The 12,773-nt window shown below is 33.6% G+C and overlaps 1 protein-coding gene across 1 annotated transcript; it reads left to right on the top strand.

The window, feature by feature from the left end:
• The first annotated feature begins 295 nt into the window (after positions 1–295).
• LOC123660448 (inhibitor of growth protein 3) lies at positions 296–10,852 on the top strand. Its single transcript, XM_045595527.1, has 10 exons — positions 296–361; positions 490–687; positions 1,347–1,488; positions 2,775–2,877; positions 3,649–3,738; positions 7,971–8,052; positions 8,971–9,058; positions 9,249–9,344; positions 9,910–10,048; positions 10,591–10,852. The coding sequence occupies exons 1-10, from the start codon at positions 334–336 to the stop codon at positions 10,708–10,710; spliced, it is 1,086 nt and encodes a 361-aa protein (XP_045451483.1). The 5' UTR covers positions 296–333; the 3' UTR covers positions 10,711–10,852.
• The last annotated feature ends 1,921 nt before the right edge of the window (positions 10,853–12,773 follow it).

The following is a 12,773-nucleotide window of genomic DNA, read 5'->3' as shown; positions in this document are numbered from 1 at the left end:
CACATTTTATCAAGTGTTTTATAGTAAAGGAACTAAATTTACTTACCAAAATGCTTTACCTCGAAGATTATTTAGAAAGTAAGTCCTTCTTTGCTTGCTTTGTGACGATTATTATACGCATGTACGCCATTACGGTTGGCAAAATTGCAAAAAGCTTGTTTTTACAAAGAAGCGCGACTTTTTGAAATTTATAAAGTTAATAATAAATAGCATACTACACCACCATTTAAATTTCTAAATGTACATAGATATATTAATAATTCATTGAAAATTAATTTTCTAATTTCAGTGATTGAACATCTTCCTCAAGAATTGAGAGATAGGTTTACAGAAATGCGAGAAATGGATTTATCGGTTCAAAGTAAGTAAATCGGCAATATTTTTATTGGCAGTCACGACATTTTATCATTACTTCGAGCCACAGATAATTCTCAAACGTGATTCAAATATACAATTCAAATTTCGCCTTATTTTAATTATTTTATTTAGATAATATGGACACATTAGAAAAACGAGTTCGTACATTATTCGGTGGATGTAGACGTGGTGAGATAAACACCGACCAAGCCAATACAGAGTTTACTGATATAAAGAGGGGCTATAATAAGACTCTTGAGGAAGCAGATGAAAAAGTTACATTAGCGAATCAAATGTATGACTTGGTTGATAGATATCTTCGGAGACTAGGTATGTGAAATATATAATGTTACATAATAAATAAATAAATTTGTTCAACGTACATACACAGTCAGCTATTCCTAACATAGGCAACATAATATTTTATTTATATTAATACATACGTTAATAAATATATTTTACACCCAAACTCCAGACAGGAATTGAACCCACAACTCAATAGGTGAAAACAGTACCTACCTAAAAAGAATATTTGTATTTATATCAAAATCAAAAACAGCTTTATTCAAATAGCACTTTTGAATCGTCATTTTACAAAATAAAACTTCAAAAATAAATTATTATTTTTGAAAAATAATATATAAACTGTGTTTTAGTACAAAATTAGTAACATTTTGCATAAAATACAGCGTTATCATATATGACAGTAATTTGATTGTAACTTGCGTTTGACATGAAGCTTTTTTATTTCAAGTGACTAATTAAGTTTTTTCATATTTAGATAACCTTTTGCTTGATAAAACAAAATATTTAAAAAAAGTGCTTCTGAAAAAATTCTATTAATTATAATTAAGAGAAGTGTCATAAGCACTAATAATTTTTTAAAAGCTAAAACTAGTTTAATTTCTTAAAAAAGTAAAAAACTCGTTTATAACATTTCTACTAAATTTTAAAATACATTAAGAACTCACAATTTTTATTAATTACAGATACAGAACTACATAAGTTTAAATGTGAGTTGGAAGCTGACAACAAAGGTATAACAGAACTATTAGAGAAGCGTTCTCTAGACCTTGACTCAAATACCAACCACACTAGTACATCAAACAATAACCATTATAAGGACAACAGGTAAAAGCAATATTATTACCATATAAATAATATATTATATATTAGGTTTAAATACTAATATTTAAAGCTTGTAACAAAGGTTGTGAATAACTCTATTTAATGGAGGAGTGTATCCAACTGATAAAAATTTATGATATAATATTCTTTATTTTACAATCGAACTCTACTAATTATAAGAGAAATTTAATATCCATTCACTAATGTAAATCTAATAGTTGTAGTTAATTAATTGATAGTAACAGATCTTAATGACCTTTTCTACCTCCAGCTGTTTAAAGTCTATTCATAACTTATGTGCAGGATAAACTTTATCCACAACTTTTTTTTTTCTTTTTTTTTTATGTCACTAGGTCGGCAAACAAGCGTACGGCTCACCTGATGGTAAGCGATTACCGTAGCTTATAGACGCCTGCAACACCAGAAGCATCGCAAGCGCGTTGCCGACCCAATCCCCAATCCCCCCAGGAGCTCTGGTCACCTTACTCACCAACAGGAACACAATACTGCTTGAAAACAGTATTATTTTGCTGTGATCTTCTGTAAGGTCGAGGTACTACCCCAGTCGGGCTGCTCCATATTTTGAGCAGGAAATTCCTGCTGTGCCCTACCTCAGTTAAAACTTGTAAAACCGGCCCATAATATTATAATTTCAAAGGAAATACAATATAAAATTTTGCTCAAATAATCTTGAGGTGAGAATTAAATCGACAATCCTTTCGAAAAGAAGTGTCACTATAATATAAAGGTGTTTTACGTGTTTATTTAATGGATGAAATAAAAATCAGAATTTTTTACTATCAATAAAATTATTAGATCGAGCAACCTGACTGGGGAAGTGCCTTACAGCATGTTAGTAGAACAATTAAATAGCATTGTGATCCTGTAGTGAGTAAGGTAGTCAGAATTCCAAGGGACAGTCAAAGCAAGAATTGGCAATGTGCTTGTAATGCTTCTGATATTGCAGGCATCCATAGACTATGATATCTGCTTACCATCACATGGGCAGTATACTTGTATGTCACCTTTGTACTATAAAAAACGAATACAATTAGACATGTTTAGCAATTCAAAGAAAGTAGGATTTTATAGTTTTGAGTTCCCTGGAAGAAATGGCTAGTTAGTCATAAGTCCACTCATTGTACTTCTATAACTACAATACTTGAATACTATAATATGTAAAACTATCATTAAGCCGTGTCGTAATGTACTTGTGGTGTAGATAAATTATAAAATAAATAAAAATTTAGTACTTCAACTATGATAACTAATGAATGAATATTTGTTAGATATCGTATTAGAGCAGAGAAACGCCGTGACAGCTGGGCAACCCGTGATGCGCGCGCTCATCAAAGCAATGGCGGCATTTCCAGATCTGAATCTGCTCTTCCAGTGCGTAATCTTGTATATAAAATTCTTGTGTCACAATGTTAGTTTAAAATACTCTTCCGGAACGGCTGGACCGTTTTTTATGAAATTTTGTGTGCATATCGGGTAGGTCTGAAAATCGGCCAGCATCTATTTTTCATACCCCTAAGTTATAGGGAGGGGGGGAAATTAGAGGGGTTAATAACATACATGGCAAAACAACGTTTGCGGGTTCAGCTAGTTTCAATATAAATTCATGTTATTTTGTTCTAATAATATATTTTACTAATGTACCCTTGTTATTGAAAATCCTTTTGGCTTTATTTTGTTATTATATGTAATAACTTAAATTCATTTATTTTGTTATTCTCAAAACTAATCATATTTATATAATTTTTAATAGACAAAATTTAACATAATTGTTACTTGCTAATTTAATTGTAAATATAGCCATTACTTCAATGAGATAATAAAAAATTTGGGTTTCATATACATTATAAAACTTGATTTATCTTAATATATATAAATCTCGTGTCACAATGTTTGTCCTCAATGGACTCCTAAACCACTTAACCGATTATAATAAAATTCGCACACCATGTGCAGTTCGATCCAACTTGAAAGATAGGCTATATTTTATTTTGATATATTAATTATTATATTTAAGAAAAAAATAAAGAAGGCAGTACAAAGTTCGCCAGGTCAGCTAGTTAATATATATATTATTTTTCTCGTTTCTAGAAAGTGTATAAATACGCTATGATTTTTAAAATGTATTTATTTTTTATATTATAGGCTGCTTTAGGAAGAGATTCATACTCGTTGGGTCATGCTGGCAGTACTATAGCGGCCGCTGCAAGTCAAGCTATTGCAGCAACTCAGCAGGTAAAATTTAACATTCTATATCTTTTTTTATGTTTACTTTAATACAAAGCTTGACCTGACAATAAGAACAACAACAACACTTTTTGTATAAATATTAATTATAATTCAACTACATATTTTCTCAATATTAGTAAAATGATAATAACAAAAAAGGCTATTCGACTAGCCCATTGGCGCAGTTTGTAGTGGTCCAACTTTCTGATCAGCGGGTTGCGGGTTTGATTCCCACCTGAGTCTGAGTGTAAAATAATATTTCTATTTATATATTTATTATTTCTATGTATGTTTATGAAAAAAAGAATAGTTATAACAGTCGGCTGTTACCTGTAACACAAGACCGTGTGTGTATGTTATATTATATTCATTATTTATATTTATGTATGTATATATTTATTTGTTTATATATACTTATATATATTGTATGTATGTATTGTGCTGTATATGTATGTGTATTTGTACTCGATATTTGATATTGTTCTAGGTGACACTAATTATCACTTCTCTATGTACACTTCCCTACCGCTTTCACTACGCTGTGTTCTATATGCCCAAAGGTTGTCTGGAAGAGATCGCTATTCTAGCGATAAGACCGCCTTTTGTACACTGTTTTTTATTTGTAATATGTTATTGTATGATTGTTGTAGTGTACAATAAAGAGTATCTATCTATCTATCTATCTATTTATTTATTTATTATTTATTATTTATTATTTATTTATCGTCGTGAAGATTTTAAAAAATACTAGCTATATCATGCTATATAGTCAGATAACTATAATATGCTATATAGTCTTAAAGCAGATATCTAATGATAATGAAAATGAGTCCAATCGTAATAGTAGTTTATGCAAGTGTCATATAATGAAGGGTATTAAAACACGAGTGTGAGTTTATGAAACGAGCGCAGCGAGTTTCATAATAGTAACGAGTGTTTTAATACCCGTGTTATATGCAGTTGCATACACTACTTTATCTTCACTAATGCAATTAATCAAACAACAAGAGTAAAAGCTGACAATAGTTTATTTATTTATTTTATTTATTTATTTTATTTATTTATTTTATACTTTATTGTACACCACAAATAAATTACAAACAAAGCATAAAGATAGTTACAGACAGTGAAGTACAATGGGCGGACTTATGGCTAATTAGCCATTTCTTCCAGACAACCCATACATAGAAAGGAAACTTATTATCTAAATTGGGTAGGTGGTGTAGATGTATTAATAAACTTACATACAAATGTCTACAATCAAATACTTATAATAAAATAAAGAATTTATTATTATCATTAGCACTATCATAAAAAATACATAAATAAATAAAAAGAAGAATAAAAATATAATATAATATATATATTCTATTATAAACTAATAAAGTATGTAAGCAATGAACGTAAATTGAAGATAACAATTAAATGAAATGATATACACAAATATACATATATTATAAACAAAATGAGAAGAGAAAAAAAAAAAAAAAAGAAAAGAGATTGCACCATATATACACTAAATCGTCTCCATTTTAAGATAATAATCCTTAACGTTTTTTTTAAAAGTCAACAGTGATTTGGCCTCCCTTATGGCTAAGGGCAGACTATTCCATAATTTAATAGCCTGAACAGTAAAAGACTGACTAAAGTACTTGGACTTATGTACGGGTAGCTTCAGCATAAGTCTTCGAGATGTTCTTAATTCTGAAGCTTCGCCGAGATATATAAATTTATCTTTTAAATAAGAAGGAGAATTTGGATTAAATAGCACACAGTACAACAGAGAAAGAATATGTAGGTTCCGGCGAAGGCGTATAGGAAGCCACTTGAGCTTGGAACGAAACTCCGAAACATGGTCAAATTTGCGTAGACAAAATATGAACCGAATGGCAAGATTTTGAAGTCGCTGAAGCCTATTAAGTTGGTCCTCGGTCAAATTAGTGTAGCTCGCATCTGCATAATCTAGAATGGATAAGAGAAGAGAGTTTGCTAACATAATTTTTGTAGGGATTGGCAGAACGGATTTAAGGCGACGTAACGAACTCAGTGTCGCAAAAGTTTTCTTAGTAATTACCTTTAAATGATCCGACCATGACAGCGTCTTGTCTAAGTGAATGCCGAGATCTCTGACAGTGGAGCAGTAAGGCAAGCTAGTATCATTATAGGTAATAGGTGGTAAATTATTTATTTTTGCGATCATGCCAGGACTGCCTATAACAATGACTTCCGACTTGCCAGGGTTGATACTAAGCCCATATCGCTTGCTCCAATCAGAAATTTTTTTAAGGTCCATATTAATTAAGTTGATTGCACTCACAACATCCTCAGGCGTGGAATGGCGATAAATCTGAATATCGTCTGCATACATGTGGTAGTGAGAAGAAATATAGTGAGTAATTGAATTAATAAAAATTGAAAAAAGCAAAGGAGATAAAACGCCGCCTTGAGGTACCCCAGATTGGACATCGCACCATGAGGAGAAAGCCTCATCAAGACATATGCGTTGACGACGCCCCCTGAGATAACTCAGAAACCAATCTGTCACCGATGGAGATATGTTGAAGGAACGCAACACACTCAGTAGGATGTCATAATCAACACAATTGAATGCATTACTGAAATCAAGTAGAGTCAAAATTGTGAGTTGTTTATTGTCCATAGCTAATCGAATATCATCAGTAACTTTGACTAGAGCTGAAACCGTACTATGACCTTTGCGGAAGCCAGATTGGAGAGGACTGAGAAGCAAGTTTTTGTTGAGGAAAAGGTTTAACTGGTGAAAAACTAGCTTTTCTAGACAACAGCAAAATAATACTGTGTGTCTTCTATTTATAATAATTGTTCAAATTTTGGATGGTACAATTTTGAAAGTTAATGTTAATTATTGATCCAGCAGCTGTAGCGGTCGCGGGGCAAGCAGTAGAGCTCGTAGACGGAGTCGGAATAAGTTATTATATTCTTTTTCATATAATTTTCTAGATTTTTCTGGCAAAAGATTGTGAGTTAATTTTGTTGCCAATACTAGAATATCCGGAGGCGTACAAATATCATCGTCGCTATCCATTTTTAACTTTTAATTTATTAAATTAAATTCACGCGTACGTGTATTGTCACAGTGATTTTGCCGCCATTAAAATCTAACCAATGAGAGCGCAGCTGCGCGCATGCGCGCGATGTTATAATGAGATTTTACGATATCGATGTGGATATTATACCATCATGTGAAATTGCTTAAATTGAGTGTTTTGTTGTCTGCGCTATAACAGTAGTAATTATAAGTCAAGTATTGGAAACATAAGTAGAATTTTACAACATTAGTGTAGATAAAAATAATTTTACATCAATATAAATACGGACTTTTAGAGTAATAATGTGACAGATCATCTCTAATTTTTTAATGGTTTGGCCGACTAGACATGACTACTAATGTTATATATAAAATTCTCGTGTCACAATGTTAGTTAAGATACTCCTCTGAAACGGGTGGACAAGTTTTTATGAAATTTTGTGTGCATATCGGGTAGGTCTGAGAATCGTCCAAAATATATTTTTCATATCCTTAAGTTATAGGGGGGGAGAGGTGATTAAGGGGGTTAATAGCATAATGGCAAAACATCTATTTTTGCAGAGTCAGCTAGTTTAGATATAAATTCCATACAAATTGTATCAGTAAAATGTGTTTCTTGGTCAGCTAAATCAAGCTTTTATATGCATAATGACTGTGTGTGCGTGTAAACATGTACATCATAATAGACGTATATTCCTACATTTTTTTTTATGTCACTAGGTCGGCAAACAAGCGTACGGCTTACCTGATGGTAAGCGATTACCGTAGCTTATAGACACCTGCAAGACCACAAGCATCGCAAGCGCGTTGCCGACCCAATCCCCAATCCCCCCAGGAGCTCTGGTCACCTTACTCACCAACAGGAACACAATACTGCTTGAAAACAGTATTATTTTGCTGTTGTCTTGTAGTCGGGCTGTTCCATATTTTGAGCAGGATATTCCTGCTGTGCCCTACCTCAGTTAAATATAATGAATATTGAAGATGTAAATATTTTTATATTTTAAGTTAGATACTTACACGCATATACACATATACTCTTTTGTTAATTATTATAGAAGTAAAACCTTTTACAACAGAATCTTCATAATGTTCAAACTTATAATTTAAATTAATTGTCGTTGAGTTTTGACCACTGGGCTACCACTAGTATTGAAAATGCTATTTTCAGATGCAGCAGGGGCGGCGCACGGCGTCGCTGAAGGCGTCGTACGAGGCGGTGGCGGGCGAGCTGGCGCACCACCACGACCACGGTACTGCCGCACTCATGTCTTTCTTTCTCACTTCACTTACTGCTCTCTTACACTCTACCTCTCTGAAGTGGACGCCTAAAACACCGACGGTTTGCGGGTTCGATTTCCGCTCGGGGTGGATATTTATATTTGTATGAATATTTCTTTCCGGTTTGCATGTCTGTCCTTGTGGGTCTCCCCATCGTACCTCGTATACGCCTCGGTAAGCCTCATTCGCCTTGGTAAGCGATTACCGTATCTCAAACGCGTCGCCGACCCTATCCCCAATTCTCTCCTGAAGCTCTGGTCACCTCACTCACCAACAGGAATACAACACTACACTGAGTACACTACACACACACACTGTGTGTGCGTGTGTGCGCGTGTGCGTGTGTGTGTGTCTGTGTGTAATTTAGTGGTTTGGCTTCATTTCCTTACCGCAAATGATACATAACTTTAGCTGCTATGCTCCGTAACTCTTAACAGAAAAAAAAAATACTCTACAACGATGACAGGACTTTTAATATATGAAATAATAAATAACTTGTCGTAAATACCTTATCGGGTAGATTGTTACTTAAAACTACGACTTGATTCTCAGAACTTATAACAAAGTGTGACTAAAAGTCGTCAGCGTCAGCTTTATTATATTATATAATATTTGTTTATTTTCGGAATTACCATTTCCTAAAAAAAGTGCGTGCGTACAAAGTACACATGTCAGAAGTGAAACTTCTTTGGCAAACTAATTTTTAAGTCTTGTTTATATTTATACAAATCTAAAGATTTAGATTTCCGTTCCAGCGCCATCAACAAAAACGTTGCCGTTTTATCCGTGAGAATTTTATCCTAATGCGCCTAAAGAAATTTAACTAGAAAAAATTATACTATAAATTGTAAAATTTCCTTACATGCTTAACAAATATATATACTCCCAAGGTCAAACAATCTCAACGGCACACGGTCAGAGTGCTGGGGCACACTCCACATCTACTACATCGAGCAATAAGCGGCATACGAAACAAAAGTTCGTAATATTTCTTTCATCAACTACTTAAAAAGCCATTTTGTGACTACATATTTTTAAGAGAAATAAATTTCTTACTGACTCTTCTCAGGAGAAACTTAAACCTTGAACTAGAAGCTACTAAAAAAGTAGTAATTAAAAAGTGTTTTTAATACTCTCTAGGGCAAAATATATTTGTAAATTATTACAGAAAAAACACATACAGCTCATCAAGTAATGTATCAACGCTGCATTCCCAACAATCAGTCTCAGCAGCGGCTAGCCGATCTTCATCACCCACTGTTGGGTAAGTATTGATTGATTGGTTTAATCATTTAAATTTTAATGGCTTTCAGTTGTGCCAGTAGAGCACGGTTGATTCCGCCAATATCACGTAGAATGGAGAACACACAAAAGAGATTGATCAGTGCGCTTGAGATAACTATCTCAATTAAATTTTGAAAACAGGACGATTTATTTTATTTTCTATTTCATTTCTATTTAATTAATATTTGCATATCTTATCACAATTTAAATACCTCACTGGTCACTGGATATGGAATCAGTCAATTCAATTTTATGTACTTAATTTCCATCCGGTCTGGACGTGGAGAGATGGGCAATCTGTTAATACAGGTCTCCTAGTACAGTCGCCAGTCTTTCACACACACACAACTTATATTAACCTTGTATTATTAACCTCCAGACTCGGGGTGAGAATCGAACCCACAAGCAGCCCCAGAGCAGAAATCAGGGCCACTACGAACTGTGCCAACGGGCTAGTCCATTATCCGGGCTAGTGTTTTGTATGATAAAAGAAATTAATGAAGATTTTTTTGTTACTAATGATTTAAAATGAGTAAACGTTTCAGTGCAATGAACACGGTGGTGAGCACCGTCGCCATCGAGGAGCCCATGGAGGAAGAGTGGACATACGACCCCAACGAGCCCCGCTACTGTATCTGCAACCAGGTTTCCTACGGGGACATGGTCGCCTGCGATAATCAGGATGTGAGTGTACTGTTTAACTTATAAAAGAACATTAATGAGTGTTATGTTTTTATATTAATTTAATTTTATATAATTAATAAAAACAAAGTTTTTGAAAGATAACAAACAGGTACACTTGATAATCCTGAACATGTTAATGTTAAACTAGTCTTGAACGCTCAGCAAATTGTATTCCACTTGAATCGAAATAGTGTCCTTGATTGTAGTTCATGCGACACTCAATAGATGTCGCTACCGTTTTTAACTGTGTACCGATATAGACACACTCCAAAGACTATGTTAGTCTCACGGTGGCTGTGTATGTGTGAATATACAAAAAAATTATGTAAAAATACAAATAGTACTCGTAAATTACAAATAGACTCTCGATATATAGTCTAATTGACTAAAATATGAACACCTACATCTACATTCAATTTGCCTTTATTTTGTAATGATTTGGATTAGCCTTACTCCGGCATAAGTCTAAATATTTAAGCATATTGTTTTAATTTTAAAGTGATACGACTGATTAATTTATAACTATTTGCATTCAATTCCAGTGTCCATACGAGTGGTTCCACTACCCGTGTGTGGGTATCACTGCGCCTCCTAAAGGCAAGTGGTACTGCCCGCAGTGCCAGACCAACATGCGGCGTAACCGCACTCACCGCAAGAACTGACAACACACTGTTCAACTACATACAACTATATTAACACGTCCCTCAGACGATTAGTTGCTCCTTGGGGATTGGGGGTAAGGTCGGCAACGCGCTTGCGACGCTTTTGGTGTTGCAGGAATCTATAAGCTACGGTAATCACTTACCATCAGATGAGCCTTACTCTTGTTTGCCGACCTAGTTTCATATATTTAAAAAAAAAAAGGTTATAAAATGTATCAATAATTTAGACATCATAATAGTTTGTCAAATAAGGATTTAATAATAATATTATTGACAATTCTATAAGATAAAATTGAGGTATTTTAAGTAAAATCGCCATCAATATTATCGTCAAGTGTATTTTATTTGTTTAGTATTTATCATTCCAATATGGAGAATGTATTAGTAGTTATAGCATATATGAAAATCACTTCAAATTGATTAACAATTTTAATTCTTAAAACCATGTTACAGTTTATACTGAAGGTATTATTAAAGAACTACCTCCTTTGCAAGATATTAATTTTTTAATATCTTATACTATTAAATCAGCAATTCTTATATATACAGGCAATCCTCGTACTTACGGCATGTTAGGTTCTCCAAATACGCGACGTAAATCGAAACGACGTAAGTCGAGACATATCTTTTCATATGTTTACATATAAAACTCAAGGTTTAGGATCCACACGGACTACGGACTAAAAAGAAAAACATTTATAACAAAGGATATACATACTTTATTATCAAAAGTAACTTCTTAAAATAATTATATATGTACTTATGAAATTGCTAGTTATTTTTGTGTTATTAATTTTAATAATAATGATAAAACTTGGCTATTATGTACATCACAGTTAGATTAATTTATGAGAGGTTAAATTTTTGTTATTTCTGACTCTACCCTAATTCCGGTGCTGCGGGAAGTGTACTCGCACGTTATTTTCGAACAAATTTACGTAAAAACGATCTTTACTGCAAGATCAAAATACGATACGAACTGACCTTTAACGACTGACAAATAGACAAACAAAATAACGCGTCAGACATAATATTCTAATAAAATTGGTAACATTGTGTGCTAGAATATAGGTATAGACATTCGAAAAACACCCGAAACCGAATCAGAGCACCCCACTGCCCACGTGGTCTTTGTTTGCCCTACCCCTAGAGTGTTTCTTTTTAAGCCGGAGGCGCTGAGGGAGGGCAGCCCTCGCCCGCTGCAGCTCTGTTCCGCAGAGGAGGCTCACGCAAGGGGGGAAGGGCTGCACTTCTCGGAACGCCGAAGCCAAGCGTTATTCTAACCTCAAAGGTGGCAGGTTAATTTTTTCCGATTTAAAAATTTAACCTCAAAACTTCAACCACGATATCTCTATAACAACGGGGTTTACTCTAAAATCCGGGTCCGGGTGGTTGAAAAACCACCGACGAGTCCGACGTAACTTGAAACGACGTAAGTCGAGGACTGCCTGTATATTCCGTTTTTTGGAACAGTTTTATTTGGTAAACAAACCCCTGTCAATCGTAATTCACGTTTTTTTCGCATTTATCACTCACTTTCACAACACATTAGCTTACGGACATTTGTAAAACTCCATTTACTATGTATTTCACTAAAAACAAATATATTTTTTTTAAAAGGCAAATAGGGATGTGGTCATCATATTTTTAGAGGTGAATGAGTATAAGTGAATGAACAGCATGAGCGATAAAATAGGCCATATTCTTTACCTATATTTTAAATTTTCACGAATTATAATTTGAAGGGGTCAGGGGAAAAACAGCTTTTGTCACCTAATGAACAAACTGAGATATTACTAATTAAAAGATAAGATCGTAATAAAATAGTGTTTTATACCCAAATAAATAAGAAAAGCTTTTTTTATTGAAAGGATGTTTATTGTTAATGTAATTATATATTTTTTTATTTTGATTATTACATCAGCCAAGAGTTATAATAAAAAATTGTGACTAAGAATAATCAGGTGAAAATCATCCTATGTCCACCAACATCAGGGGAAAAACAATTGATGTCACAACTTCACAAGGCAATCTAATTATTGTATTTAAGGTTGGAAAAAAAC

Source organism: Melitaea cinxia, chromosome 15 (assembly GCF_905220565.1).
Source record: "Melitaea cinxia chromosome 15, ilMelCinx1.1, whole genome shotgun sequence".
In the NCBI taxonomy this organism is placed as follows: Eukaryota; Metazoa; Arthropoda; class Insecta; order Lepidoptera; family Nymphalidae; genus Melitaea; species Melitaea cinxia.
The sequence above is the reverse complement of the archived record's forward strand: the minus strand, read 5'-3'. Positions and strand labels throughout refer to the sequence as shown.

What these genes read in the sequence shown, in the direction of transcription:
- LOC123660448 (XM_045595527.1), top strand. Translation starts at nt 334, where the DNA reads ATGCGAGAAATGGATTTATCGGTTCAAA. An exon ending in AATGGATTTATCGGTTCAAA is followed by an intron (nt 362 to 489) that starts GTAAGTAAATCG and finishes TATTTTATTTAG; the next exon opens with ATAATATGGACACATTAGAA. An exon ending in TAGATATCTTCGGAGACTAG is followed by an intron (nt 688 to 1,346) that starts GTATGTGAAATA and finishes TATTAATTACAG; the next exon opens with ATACAGAACTACATAAGTTT.